This window comes from Pelodiscus sinensis, chromosome 25 (genome assembly GCF_049634645.1).
Source record: "Pelodiscus sinensis isolate JC-2024 chromosome 25, ASM4963464v1, whole genome shotgun sequence".
NCBI classification, from domain to species: domain Eukaryota; kingdom Metazoa; phylum Chordata; order Testudines; family Trionychidae; genus Pelodiscus; species Pelodiscus sinensis.
The window spans coordinates 10,374,616-10,389,340 of record NC_134735.1 but is presented as its reverse complement, the minus strand read 5'-3'; the positions used below and the strand labels follow the sequence as shown (position 1 = coordinate 10,389,340).

Sequence of the window (14,725 nt, the reverse complement as noted above, 5' to 3'; positions counted from 1 at the left end):
ACCTATAGTCCCTATCTTGTACGTAACCCGGGGACTGCCTGTATAATAGAGTTTAAAGAGAAGCTAGATAATTTCATGGAGGTTAGGTCCATAAAAAGCTATTAGCCAGGGGATAAAATGGTGTCCTTGGCCTCTGTTTGTCAGAGGCTGGAGAGAGATGGCAGGAGACAAATCGCTTGATCATTGTCTTCAGTCCACCCTCTCTGGGGCACCTGGTGCTGGCCACTGTCGGCAGACAGGATACTGGGCTAGATGGACCTTTAATCTGACCCAGTACGGCCGTTCTTATGTTCTTATGTTATGTTCTAACTTCCAACTCCCTCAATCCAGGAGCCCCCCACAACTTCTCCCAATCCAGAAGCCCCCCCCCAAATCCAGCTCTCTCAATCCAGGAGCCCCCCACATCCTGCTCCCCCCATTGCAGGAGTCCCTAGCCCCTCCACCCAGCTCGCCTGCCCCGAGCAGCGCAGCTCTCGCCCCAAGGCCGGTCAATAGGGAAGGGCGAACCCCACCCATTGACAAACTTCAACATTACAAAGCGCACCCTGGGCTCCGCCCCTCGCCTGTTATTGGCTGGCACGGACACCCGCCCTAGGTGCTGATTCGCCCCCCGCTTGCTGAACGGCAGGCCCTCTCCCCGCCCCCTCCATGCCCTCTTCTCTGAATGGCTGCTGTGCTCGCCTGACCACGCCCCTCCCTGCTGAGTAGCTGCCCCATCCCCTTCGCGGCGCTCACTTATGGGCGGCTGCACCCTCACTCGCTTTGCCCCTGCCACCCGCCGCGAGTGGCTGCTCTCCATCCGCGCCCCGCCCTACCCGAGCGCTTGCCGCTGTGATTGGTCGGCGCGGGTTGTCGCCGCGCCCCTTTCCCTCGCGCTCCTCCCCTCGCAGCGAGTGGCCGCGCCTGCCCCCGCCCTCGGCCCCCATTGGCCCGGCGGCCAGGGGGCGGGGCGGGCTCTGAGGGAGCGGGCTCGGCGGCCGGGCGCGGGGCGGGCGGGGGAGCTGCCGGCATGAGGCAGGCGGCAGCGGCAGCCGGAGCCGCGCGGAGTCGGCAGCACCATGGAGACGGGCGGAGGCGGCTTCCTCGTGCGGCTGCTGCTGCTGCTGCTGCTGCTGCCCGGGGCCGCCGCCGAGGAGGGTGAGTCTGGCGGGGCGTTTGGGGGGGGGCAGTTGGGGGGGGCAAGGCGGGGCGTGTGGGGGGGCAGTTAGGGGGGGGCAAGGCGGGGCGTGTGTGGAGGGGCAGTTGGGGGGGCAAGGCGGGGCGTGTGGAGGGGCGTTTGGGGGGGGCAAGGCGGGGCGTGTGGGGGGCAGTTAGGGGGGGCAAGGCGGGGCGTGTGGGGGGGCCGTTAGGGGGGGCAAGGCGGGGCGTGTGGAGGGGCAGTTAGGGGGGGCAAGGCGGGGCGTGTGTGTGTGGGGGGCAATGCGATGTGTGGTGGGCACGGCAGGAGGTCTGGGTGGGGGGGGTATGGTGGGGTGGTCTGTAGGGGGCGGGAGGGTCTGGATGGGGGCAGGGCGGGGGGGTCTGGATGGGGGGCAGGGCAAGGTGTGGGGGTTGGTTGGGGGGCAAGGCATGGTGTGGGCTCAGTGTGTGGGAGCTGGTGGGACACCAGTGTGGGGGGGGGGCGTGGGGGGTCGGGGGAGGGGGCATCCTGGTGCTGAGGGGGTCAGCTGGCATGGGGGTGGGAGGGGGTTGGGAGCGGGGTGCCGGGGGATCAGGGGTGCAGAGGCAGATGGGGCACCATGATTGCGTGGACTCTGTTGGGACAGTGTCGGTGAGGGTGGGATGGGGCCGTGTTGGACTGAGCATTGGCAACGCGTAGGATGGTTTGGGTCGTGTTGGGAAGAGCAGGATGGGGCTAAGCAGGGCCAATCTGTGGGATGATTGGGACAGTGTGGGGGAGAGGGCGAGTAGGGGCAGCCTGCAGGCCACGTGAGGAAGGGGCATTGGGAGAGAGGGGTGCCACAGCAAATATCTATGTGGGTGGGGGATTGGTGAGAGGGTTCTGATTGTCACTGAGACGGGAGCTGGGCATTGAAGTGAGCATTTTATAGCTCTCTGTGCCCTATGTAGTTATCGCCCAGCCTCGCTAGGAGGGCCATTAGCCAAAACAGGGACATTGAAGAGTGGGGAATGGTTTGGAGATGAGGAGATGGAGATGTGGGAAATGCAACTGCATATAAATAGTTTTCCCCGCATGTTTATAAATAGTTGTCAACGTAAATTGCATTTCCTGCGTGTGTCTGTGAAGAGCAGCTAGTCCTCATCCTCCTTTCCCTTCCCCTGAACAGAGAGGAGGGTAGCTGGAGGCTGGGAACATGGGAGTGGAGTCGCAGGAAGCCTTCCCTTCTGTGGGGTGTCTGTCCTGGACTCATCCCATCCCCCTTGTCTCAGTGCCTCCTCCCTTTCTATCTTGTGCCTGGAGATCTCTTGCACAGGTAATTCTCTTTGGCACTTGCCTTCTTTACAAGAAGCCCCTGTTTTTTGTGCTAGTTCTGTGTGCTACCGTGTGAAGAGAAAAGGCAGAATGGGGAAAATAAGCAGATTGGGAAACATGTGCACCCTCCCAGCTGTTGACTTTTTGAGCAATCTGCCTCCAAGATCCAAAATCTCTGCAGCCTATTATTCTGGCCGTGTGAACTTCCCGTGATTCATAATTTATGGGAGAATAGATCAGTATCTAGAGAGAACATATATAATGCAAAATCATGGGAGATCTGTCGATTTGTGGTTGTAAAGACATGACTTTTAATATTGTATTTGTGCTATTCTGGGGACAATAGAGTATGTCAAGGTAGGTGAATTTCATTATGCTGTGCAGTTATAATTCCTATTTTAATTGACAGAATAACACAGAGACAGTCAAGGTGGGGGAGGTAATACCTTTTATTGGACCTACTTCTATTGGTGACAAAGATAAGGTTTTGAACTTACACAGAGCTTTTCCTCAGCTCTGGCTTGAAACACAGAATAACAGAGGCAGTTTAGATATTCTTTATGGCCAGAGAATGGAAAAGGTTACAGCGTAGGGTAATCAGTGAATTTTCAGTTCTTGTATACCTAGATCTATTAATGTTTAATTTATCCGAGAGAAGTATGTGGCTTAAAGATTGGGCAGTAGTTTTACCCTTTCCAAGAACAAACCATCAAAAGCTTTCATCCTTATATGATTAATTTTTACTGTGTTTGCTGGGTTATAATCCCATTGCTTAAGGAGAGTGTAGAAGGTGGACATCTGGTGATGTGAACAGAAGAATCACTCGTAACTAACTCTGAATTCCAAGACTCTGAATGGTTGGATAATCTAGTAAACTAAACTCTTCAGATTGTGTACCTTAGGCATAATAATCATTCAGGTGAACTAATAGGACATACTCATAAAGAGATTGGAAGTAGTGCTGTGACCAGTGCTGTGACCTGTAGTATTGGACTAAGTGAGAACACAATTTATGAATTGGGCCCTCTATGATAAAAGTTCGTAATTCAGGTAGCTAACGCAAGTTCTCCAATATGACAGGAGGTTTTTTCCCTCCTCTTTGCTATGCATATGTACAGTTGGAGAATCATTCTGTTTTGCTGTGGTATACAGAGGAATGTAGAATCCTGAAATTCTCCTCATCACGTGACTATAATACTCTCTAGAGTGGAAACTCTGGACTAAATTCCTTTTCCTTTCTTGAATTAATCCAGAGGAGATCTTGGTAATAAACTGTGGTCAGGTATAGCTGCTCATTTCCTGTATGTGTAGGTGCCACATTACTCCTATTGCATTAAACTGCATGACTCTGCTTTGTTTTATGTGACAAAGTGTGAACTGATGCTTTTGTTTCCACTGCCTGTGCAGGGTAGGTTCTTTGGAATTGTATACTTCAGAGCATACTTCATTTTGGATTTCCGGGAAGCCACCTGACTTTTGGCTTCCAAAACTGTCCCCTGGATTTTATGTGCAGTTCCCCATTTGATCACTTAGGGTATGTCTAGACTACATGCCTCTGCCGACAGAGGCACGTAAATTAGACATACCGACATAGTCAATGAAGCGGGGGAGAAACAGGGTTTCTCGAGGCATAAGGGGTCGGTCGACAGTGGCTTTCCCTGTCGACTGATCTGCGTCTTGACTGCCGCGCTGTGCCGACAATCAGCTGAGCCGGCACAGCGCGACAGCCATTTTTATTTTAATGAAGCGGGGGATATTTAAATCCCCGCTTCATTGACTGTGTTGGTGTGTCTAATTTACATGCCTCTGTCTGCAGAGGCATGTTATCTAGACATACCCCTAGTCAGCAATATATTTATCTGTAGACAGACACACAAATTTGTCAATACTGACTGCCTCCTCCAGGTGTTGAATAAATGATCAAGAGCAACGCTGCAGACAGTGGCTGTCACTGGAACTCTGCCGAGAGACTGAGTGTACCCATCACTGGGATGGGACTGTATCTGATTAAAAATACACAGCTGAGATTGGAAAGGAGGAAAGAAAGTGAACTCCTGCAGCTTTAGAACTGTGCTTGCTGTACGACATTTAGGCAGCAGCCTTCTCTCTAATCCCCCATTCCTCTGCCCTCACGTCTTCCCTGTCCTTGTCCATCTCAGGTGCTGTACTCTGCTCTTGTTCCTTATTGCTTCCTTTGAGTCTTCATCAGACTTTTAGGTCATGATGCTCCCTGTGCCTGAAAAGACTCCCCCCCCCCCATGCTTTTCATCATTGACCTCCCCTCCTGGCTGTCAGCTCCTCCTCCTAGCTCAGTATGTGCTTAAAAGCATCTGAACAGATCAGATTTGCTTACCTCAGTTCCGCCCCTTTAAACAGTGACGCTAATCCTTCCTTTCTCTTGTCTGCTTAGATGGTAAACTCTTCAGTGTTGGGGCTAGCCCACTCTGTGCTTGTGCCCTGCACTGCAGGGCCTCTCCCCGCTATGGTCATACTAATAACTGGCTTATATTTTAAGCTTCTTACCTTCTCCCTGTATCCATCACTGCTGTGTTCTGTATCTTCTTTAGAAAGAGAGTTCCTTGGGGCAGTGACCCTCTCCTGCAATGCAAAGCTCTGATGCTGCATTAATGGTTAACAATACAAATAACAGGATGCATGTGGAAGCTATATTGAAGCATAAGATTCTGTCTAAATGCTCTGATCACCTGGAAATGCTTGCTGGCAAGTTCCTTTTCTTTACACTTGGTTTCCACAGCAGCTATCTGAACTTGCCCTCTGGAGGTACTTAAAATGACCTAGGAGGAAAGCTGATATAGGCTGCTTTGTTCTATGCTCATGTCTGTCTCCCTCTGCCACTTTCTTGCTTTGCTTTCACACTCAAAACCATTGAATTCAATCTGTCTATAGCATATTGATCTGCTTTCAGCAACATGTTTCATCTCATATAAAGCAGGTGAATAAATGGCTAGGAATTCACATGCTTTTTCAAACGAGCCCAGTGAAGCTTAATTCAATTGCTTTTGAATTTCAGAAGAGATGTGGTTAAAATACATTAGGGTCCCTAGTATTGCTAAAATTCCCATTCACACGGTGAAGCTGGTGCTCAGTGTTGCACTGTGGTGTGAAGTGGCCCGGGCAGTAAAGTGGAGGTGGGCAATAAGACAGAGGCGGTTAGCCGCTGGTGGGCCTCTGCCGTTTTATTTACGTGTGGCTCCAGGGTTCCCAGCCAATGGGAGCTGCAGGAAGTGACACGGACTGGGACGCTGCTCCCCACAGCTTCCACTGGGTGGGAATTGGAGATTTTAATGAGTAATAGGTTAACTGGAAAGCCTCACCCTTAACAGGCAATGCTTACTGGTTACTGTTAACTGTTGGGGGCTGGAGCAGCCCCCCGGCTGCCCTGTTTAGCCAGTTAACTAATGAAATGGGATTTTACTTCCCTGCTGGGAACAGCAATTCACGGCCATATGGGAGCTGCAAGCATCTGTGCCCACAGATGCACCGGTAAAAACAGCAGCAGCATCCTGCAAGGGGCTAACCCTGGCATACAGCATCTGGCCCGTGGGCCAGTTATTGCCTGCTGCTGCCCTAGAGGATGTTGAATGATGTAGTCAGTATTCTGTCCAAGAAATGGCATTGCAAACTGTTTTTTTCCTCCATTCTGCCTCTTGCTTTCAGATTGTGTTGGACTCTGCTTTTCCCCTAACATGGAGATCTGTGCTTTCTACTGGCACAGTTGTACTGATGGGTAGTGTTTTGATTTATCACTCATTGATCTAACTAATCTGTCTTGCATGTGCCTGATGCTTTTACAAACTCCTGTGGGGGAGAGGAGCCAGAACTCCTCTGAATGACTGCACCATTCCCTTCACAGCAGAGGTCCTTGGTAGGAGAGGCTGGACAGCGAATCTTAAGATTTGCCCAGCATCTCCTAGGCAAGGTAACTTTTAGAACTAAGCTATTGCTGGAAGAGCTACCAGGCAACTATTTGGGTCAGAGAGCTGTTGCTTTTAAAGGCACGGCCTGATCCACTCTTGTAACTAAGAAGCAGTGGGATTTTCACATGCAGGAGCTGAATCCTAATCCGGGACTTGGTAGAAGTTTATCATACTGAGCAGCAGTCCCTGCACTCCTAAGAACATTTCTGCCTTGGGTTTCTCTGTTTCTTCTAGGACCATAAAGGATGGCATTTGCTGCAGCTGCTCTTGTTCTGTGGCTGAAACCAAGGTTGAATTTTGGTCTGACCCCCATTCTGTCCTGTGCAACAAACCTGGATCTTGGCTGCATGGTAGACCTGCTCACGGTGAATTCTGGGCAGGAAAACTCTTTTGTTGAAGTTAAAAAGTTCCTAGTGGTTACTTTGTGATGCAATGAATCTGTTCTCTTTCCTTTTGCCTCTTTCACTCTTCATCCAGGTCTCTTGTTGGCATTTAAATGCGTAAAATACTATATTGGTGCCCCAAATCTTACAGAACTCTCCTGGCCACCACATCCATCTGGGAGTGTGGTGACAGCATCAGTGTCTGAAAACATTCCACCAAGCAAGACTGAAGTACATGCTTGGAAACGTGCCGCAAGCCCAGTGGGATCTGATGGCAGTGTGGTGGCAAGGTTCATGTTTAAAATCAGGCTTTGTTAATATTGATCTGCAATTAAAATGACCCCCACCATAAAGCTGCAGCACTGGTTTTTGGACATAATCATTTGACTGAACAATTTGGCTCCTCAGGCTTTGAGAGCTTCTCTGCCTGTCTTCTCTCAGTATAGTTAGGGCAGGTGCAGTTCCTTGGAAGAAAGCAGTTTACTGGCCGCCAGCCTTGCATGTTTTTGGCTCTGCTTCACTCTAGTGACGCCCTCTGGCTGCTGCAGCTTTTTCATGCCAAGTAATCCTACTGATCGCACCTATTCATTTCCTGACACGGGTTGCATTAACTTTGCCTCTAATCTTTAGCTCCAATCTTTTCCTTTTCCTTTAGGTTCTTGTGGAATTTGGAACTTTCTGTGAAACAGTCTTGTTTATGCTTCTCAACCTTATAAGTAGGGAGACACAAGAATGAGTGTTGGAAGTGTGCTGAGGTTGTAGCCGTGTCAATCCCAGTATAGAAAAGAGACCAGGTGGGGGGGGGGGGGGGAGGGAGAGAGAGAGAGCGCTTACACATAGCTCTTCCTCTGGTCTGGGCAACTCACTACAGGCAGTCCCCGACTTACGCCGATCCGACTTATGTCGGATCCGCACTTACGAACGGGGCTTTCTCGCCCCGGAGGTCGAGGTGGCGGATTGCTACCTGCGAGCTCCGGGGCAAGAAAGCCCCGTTCGTAAGCTGCTCTGGTGCCCCTGGTCTGCTGGAGACCGTCTCCAGCAGACCAGGGGCACCAGGCGGGTTCCCGCGCTTCTGAGGCTTTGCCAGAGCAAAGCCTCAGAAGCGCGGGAACCCTCCGCTGCTGCCGCTTCAGTCCGGGTGCCTGTGGTCTGCTGGGGACCGTCCCCAGCAGACCACAGGCACTGGGACTGAAGCTGCAGCCACGGCGGGGTCCCGCACCTCTGAGATTTTGCCAGAGCAAAGCCTCAGAGGCGCCGCACCCCGCTGCCGCTGCGGCTCTGCTCCCCGTGTCCCTGGTCTGCTGGGGGAGGGGGGGCGCAGCTAGTGTGCCCCCCCTCCAGCAGACCAGGCTTTTGTTTTGGACCCTGGGGCAGAGCAGCTGGGGCGCTGCCGATTGGTCCTGCAGCGCCGCTCTGGGCACTACTGGACCAACCCGGCAGCACCCCAGCTGCTCTGCCCCAGGTCCTGATTCAGCCGCTGCTGGTCAGTTTCAGGAGTTGCTCTGCCCCGGGCTTCCTGGAATCAGCTGCTGATCAGTTTCAGCAGCAGCTGACTTGGGGACGCCTGGGGTTCTTAAGTTGATTCTGTATGTAAGTCAGAACTGGCGGTCAGTTTCAGCAGCGGCTGAATCTGGACGCCAGTTCCGACTTACATACAGATTCAACTTAAGAACAAACCTACAGTCCCTATCTTGTACGTAACCCGGGGACTGCCTGTACAGTACTGAATTGACCTTAATGCTTCTCTCTGGCTTTAGAGCAGGGGTGAGGATCCAAAGGCCCGTGGGCTGGATGTGGCCCCTGGCTTGCATGGATCTGGCCCTGAAGGTTCGGGGCTCCCCCCAGCATTGGGGAACCTGTGCTGGTGCTCCAGCCCCCTTGCCTCCCCTGCTACGGGGCTGGAGCACACACAGTCTACTAGCCTGGGCCCCCGTAGGTTCTGGTGTGTGAAGGGAATGTGAGGAGTGAATTTCTCCTTCTCAGTCGGGGCCCCACATTAGAGAGGGGTTTGGGATTTTTTAACTCCTCTGGAGAACTTGGGCACTGAGCCTAGTGAGGTTTGCTGCACTGTTTCAGCCTCCAGTGCTGCAGTGTGCCAGGCGCTGTGTGTGTTACACAGTGGTATCCCTGTACTTCTGCCCGTTGTTGGAAAGCTACTCAACTTTCACAGTGGCTCCACAAGGACCAGGAAGGGTTCTGCCCAACCTGCTTATTCAATTTCCAAGACACTTGCTTGTCTCTGTGGGTGCCCTCTGTAGCTTTCCAGGATGGGATGTACTTGGTGGGAATCAGTATTCACTTCTTGGTTTGCCTCATCTTTTTGTCACTCCTGAGAAGTCCAGGAGACAGAACCACTTGCTTTGAGAGGAAAAGAGCTTGAATGAACGTTGTTAGCAACGGATGAGTGGAATCCAACAGAATAAACTGGTTCTCAGTCTGTGGATGATGGTTATGAAGAGAGTTTATATGCCTGAGTCTTCAATATATGTGTTTCAACAAGAGCCTGCTTATTACCCAGACATACAAGGAAACTGCAGGCAGATGTCGGAGACACGGAGAGGCAGAAGAATGACGCTTAAGTGTCTAACTATAACGTGCAAGGATTTTATGGAATGCATGTAGCACGTCAATCATCAGCTTTCTAAGGACTGGTAGATATTCTCATCCTTCTAAAACTTAACTGTACAATAGCATCAATTCAGTCAGCCAAGACGGAGTTTAGGTGTGCAGTATATAATACTGGATAGAGCTCTCCAAATATGGTCAGAATTCGGTTGACCTTGATTATGAGTTTTGCTTATTTTTGAGAAGGATTGGCGCAGATATGTGCATGATATCCTAGGTATAAAACTGCCTGGCAGTCCAGAGACTGTCAGTGTTAACCCTTTACACTCTGTTGCAAGCCCACACCTTCAAGCATAGCTGTACTCAGCCTGGACCAACAGCTCCATCTCAGCCAACGCAAAGAGAATTTGTGTATGAATCCTGAGCTTCATGTCACCAGAGACCCTGGGGTCATTCCGATATGGGTGGTTTCATTATTCTGTTCGGATATCTTGCAGCCATTGCTGTTGCACTGTGATAAAGTGCCCTTTTCCAGCATGTGCAAACTATTCAGAGTAAGCTAGTAGGAGCAAACACAGTTACAGCCAGGCGTACGATTTAAAATAATAGACCATCATAAAAGTAGTTTATTGCACCAATATGGAGGTTTTCACACACTCTGATTTTTGCAGAGTAAGAGCTCTGGCTATTTGGCTTCACTGATTTAACAAATTAAATAGAGTCACCGTCCCGGGTGCTGCATCAGAGAGCAGGATTATTTTTATTCGATCTAATGCAGCTCGTAGGTCAACTGAAGTTCCCTCTTGGCAGGAGAGAGTTAGCATTGTATAGCCAGGAGCAGTAGTGGGGGTGAATCTGTGACCTCTTAACCCCCAAGCAAAACACAAGAAGGTGAAATCCTCTATTGCAACTAGCCCCATGAATGAGCCACCCACGCAATTGTCTCTGCTCCCAGGAGGCTGACTGGAAACTCAGGCAGTCAGGCCGACAGCTTGTCAGTGTAAACCTACTTTATTGGCCTTTTAATAAGATTATCCCAGTGCATTTACCTTAAAGCTGTCATTTAGATCAAGACCGGAGGGCACAGATCCACAGAAAAATCACAAAAGTGAGAAGCAAAGCAAAAAAATCCCAAATAAGCCCACCTCACTGAACCCACCTCACTGATGTGGCCCCTGATTGAGATACAGAAAGAAAGAAAGCCCACATTCCCCTCGCACACCAAAGCCTAGGGAGCCTGGGCTAGTAGTTTTGTGGGCCCTTTTCGGCTCTTGGGTAGAGCCAAAAATGAGGGGTGCAATGTGTGAGAGGGGGCTGCTGGGAAGTGGACTTGGGGTGTGGGGACTGGATGGGAGGGAGGGTGCAGGAGTCAGTTGGGGGTTCGTGGGTCTGGGAGGGTGGTAGAGTGCAGGAGCGTGATGCGGGGTGGAAGGGTTGGGTGGGAGATAGGGTGCAAGAGTGGAATGGGGGATGGCGGGGTCTAGGCGGGGGAGAGTTGCAGGAGCGGACTAGGGATTGAGAGGGGTCTGGGTGGGAGGTAGAATGCAGGAGTGAAGTGTGGATGCGGGACAGAAGGAGGGTGCAGGAGTGGGCTGGGGATGGGGGGTCTGGGCAGGAGGGGGAGTGTAGGAGCGTGGTGATGGTGTGGCATCTGGGCAATGAAGGGCGCTTACTTGGTGCAGCTCCTTGGGGACGCACGTAGTTCCATGTCTTCTGCCTCTCCCAGGCACTGCCACATGCTGCTCCTATTGGCTGCAATTTTGGCCAATCGGAGCAGTGGGGGAATAGCCTCCAGGCAGTGCTTTGCTGTCTTGCTGTTTTCCCAGCTGGAGAGAGGGGGAGTGGAGCTGCTTTCTCCCCATGCCAGGCAGAGCCGGAAGGTCAGATCTGGCTCTGGCTTGCAAGGCTTGGGGCTCTCCGCCTACCTCCCCTCCATAGTGGGGAGCCAGTGCTTGCACTCCAGCCCCACTGAGAGGGTGGGAGGGGCTGAAGCCCCAGCTCTTTCTTGCTGGGGTCAGAGCCCTGAGCCTCAGGGGCTGGATCCAGACAAGCCCCACCCCTGATTTAGATGCTTTGAGCCCCTAGGTTGACTCTCCCCAAACAGAATGCCTGTAGTTCCCACTAGAGCCAACCTCCCAGTGACCAAGGCAGGCGGAGCCCTGCAGTGTCCGATGTAAATAGGGCTCTGGGTGTACCTAGCACAACTGAACTCTGCCTTGGCTTACTGACTTGATGCTAATGTATGGTCATAGGAGTTGTGGAGAGATGAGATCTCTGGAGGAGGGCTCTGTCAACTGGCTGTGCTTCATTCAGTCCTTAAGACCCTTGCATGTCATAGGGAGACTGGAGTGTCCCTCTTCTGTCTGCATTTTTCTCTTCCACCTTTCAGTGTCTCCGATTCTGCCTGGAGATATATCTGGGTCATAAGGAGGCTCTTCTTCAAGCACTCATCTCTCCTCAGGAGGCTGCCTAACACGTTAGGGGGCTTGACAATAATCACTGAGAGATGGAGTTCATTTATTTGGTTGGATTCCTTGCTAATCATGTTCACTTCAGCTCCACTGCTCTGGAGAGGTGTGCTTCTGTTTCCTGGTCTCTGACAGTGTGAGATTCTAGTAGGGGGGAGCATTACCATTAAAATGTGCATATTAATGACAATCCAATAAGTTTGCAAGTATTCCACAACTCTGCTGCTCAATTAAAATAGGGAGTTGTTGCCATAGCAACTATTATGCTAGGGCATAGTCTTGTCTGCGCTAGGGATGTCAAATTTACGTTAATCAACTAATCGACTAGTCCATGGATTTTCCATCAATTAGTTGATAAGCTGGGGGAGCTGCAGCGAGGTTAACTCCCCCCCTTGGGAGCTAACTCCGCTGCAGCTCTGCCTTTTACATGTATTAAGAGCTGGCAGGCTCTTAAAAGGCTGAAGCGCAGCAGGGACAGCTGATTTCTGGCTGGCTCTGGGTCCCCCAGCTGCAGTTTAGCCTTTTAAATGTATTAAGACTCTGCTGGCTCTTAATACATTTAAAGGGCTGGTGTGCAGTGTAGGGGGGGACCCAGAACAAGCTGGGAATCAGCCGTCCCAGCTTGCACTGGGTCCTACCCCCCCCCCCCGCACACTATGCTTCACCCTATGATACTTGAATTAGCCAGCAGAGTGTGCTGAATGCCACTGCCATCAGCTGGCCAGCAGAGAGCCTTCAATCTTCTGCAGTGTTCTGAGTTCCTGTTGCCCTGTGGGGATGCTAGGAAAAAGGCATGAATATGTATATTTTTAACCTCTCTGCCAAATGCATGCAATGCGTGCTTCCCATGGGAGGGCTCAGTGACAAAGGCAGGTAATCTTGGTAGTGCAGACACCTGCATTTCACCAGAATCCATGTATGCTAACAAGCGATAATAAACTCTCCTGGAAATGAAAAATCCGAGATTCAGCATCAAACCATGTATACAGTGATTTTTTCCAAAATGCCCGTTAGTGTTTTTCCAAATATTCCAACACCAGCCATCTCTGTCTCACCCGGGTTATGGTCTGTAACAGGCTAGATGTGCGAAGAGTGGAGCTGCAGCCCAATGTGAGAGGCAGCATGGGCTGGATGAGCGTGGGATGCTGGCTTCTGGCACTCCCCGTCGGTCTCTTTGCTTGGCACACTTGAGTGCCAGTGTCTCGATGCCTGAGAGGGTATCAGGACCTAGCACGTATCTGGGATTTTGGAGAGTGAAAACTAGAGCATATTGTTTGAGAGAGGAAGGCCAGGCAAGCGGGGAGGGTGGGTCAAGGAGCAGCTAAAGCACCAATGTGGATGTTAGTGTCTGAGAGAGCTCCTGCTGGTTCCTGTCCCTAATTGCACGGGGCTCTTGGGACATGGAGTTGTAGTGTGCAAGAGAAGATGGATCCACAGAGCAATATATCCGGAGGGGCACCACAGAGATGACTGGGACTTAAATTGAGTGTGCTTGTTACTCCACTGCAACTCTGAACACTGTTTTGCACGTGCCCGTTTTCTTAGCTGCTGAGCTGTCATAGCGCTAAAGAGAAATTTGAAATCTCCATACTTTGCTGTCACATTGTGGTGCTGGCAATGAGCAAATGAGCGCTTTACCGCACTTTGCGAAATAGGCCTTTTATTGCCACTCCACCAGAAAACAATATTTGAACATCTCCTTAACTTTTTAAGGCCTCTCTTCTATGTGTTTTTATTCTCTTATCCAGATGTGCAGCTGTTTACTTAGCTTTTCTATTAAGCTTCAGTAGCAGACACATCTGTCCATTTGGTCTTTGGAGATAGCCTTTCCCCAGGGATTTCTCTACAAGGTGGATTTGATAAATATAATTAAAAAGGGGGGTAAACAATTAATTTTGTAAAATATCAATTGTTCCTTTGAGAGCTTCCTACCTCAATCATGGCATTCGGTTACTTGATTTCAGAACTGATCAACCAGTGGGTCCTTTGGAGAAGGGATTGCATAGTCCATTAACATTTCGGTTACAATACAACCAAATGGACTGCATGCGAATTTGCCTAGAAGGTGTGATGTTTCAAATATGGAATGCAGTAGCTTTGCCTGTTGGTGGAAGCATGTGGTGGAGGAAAAAGGGCATCTAGGTTCTGTTCCTGACTCTAGAACAGTGGTTCTCAAAGTGAGGTTCGAGGACCACCAGTCGTACACGACAGTCTTGCAGGTGGGCCCCGGTCTTGGGACTCGCCCCCCTCCTTTCCCCACTGTGGAGAATCTCCGCTGGTAATCCAGCCCTGCACCCTCCTACCCTGCAAGGCTAGAGCCCCAGTGTGGGCTCCCTGCTGAAGAGGAGGGGAGGAACCCTGAGCCTTGTGGGCTAGATCCAGAGTATGGGGGGAGGAAGTGACTCCATACGCTGCCGCTCTCCCTCCCTCTGGCGGGGGGAACAGCAGTGCAGGAAACCACTTGCCTGGAGGTTTTCCACACTGCTCTTATTGGCGGATTATGTGCATCTAGATCTTTCAATTAATACCCCCCCAGAATTGTGGGTCTGGTGAGACACCTAGAGTGTGACCTGATGGCATCTTTAAGCACAAAGGCCTCTGTGTGGAGATGGCAGAAGTGTCTAAAAAGATGATGTGAAAACTGAATCTCTTTCCCCCCCAGCCCCCCTCGCTTCCTTCCCTCCACTTCCACCAATGAGAAACCTCTGAGGAAGAAACTGGCTGCCAGTTACTTGCTGTTGTGGTCTGTTATTTACATTGTCTTTCATTTGTTGAGGGGTTTTATTCATCATTCTAGATCTTAAAATAACGAATACCCCACCCCTGGGCTATTTGGTGATTGTGTAAGTAGTCCATGAGTGTGGTGAATAATAATAATAATTCCTCTAAACCCAGTAGTGATCTGAAAATACAGGTGCTTCGTTTGAGCTATCACAG

General features: G+C 50.8%; 1 protein-coding gene across 1 annotated transcript in view; it reads left to right on the top strand.

Moving 5' to 3' along the window:
* Positions 1–758: 758 nt before the first annotated feature.
* The window catches only part of EPHA10 (EPH receptor A10), a 147,453-nt gene continuing 133,486 nt past the window's right edge, over positions 759–14,725 (top strand). Inside the window, exon 1 of the mRNA XM_075908666.1 lies at positions 759–1,137. Coding sequence (XP_075764781.1) covers positions 1,059–1,137 — 79 coding nt within the window. The 5' untranslated portion in view covers positions 759–1,058. The remainder of the gene's footprint in view (positions 1,138–14,725) is intronic.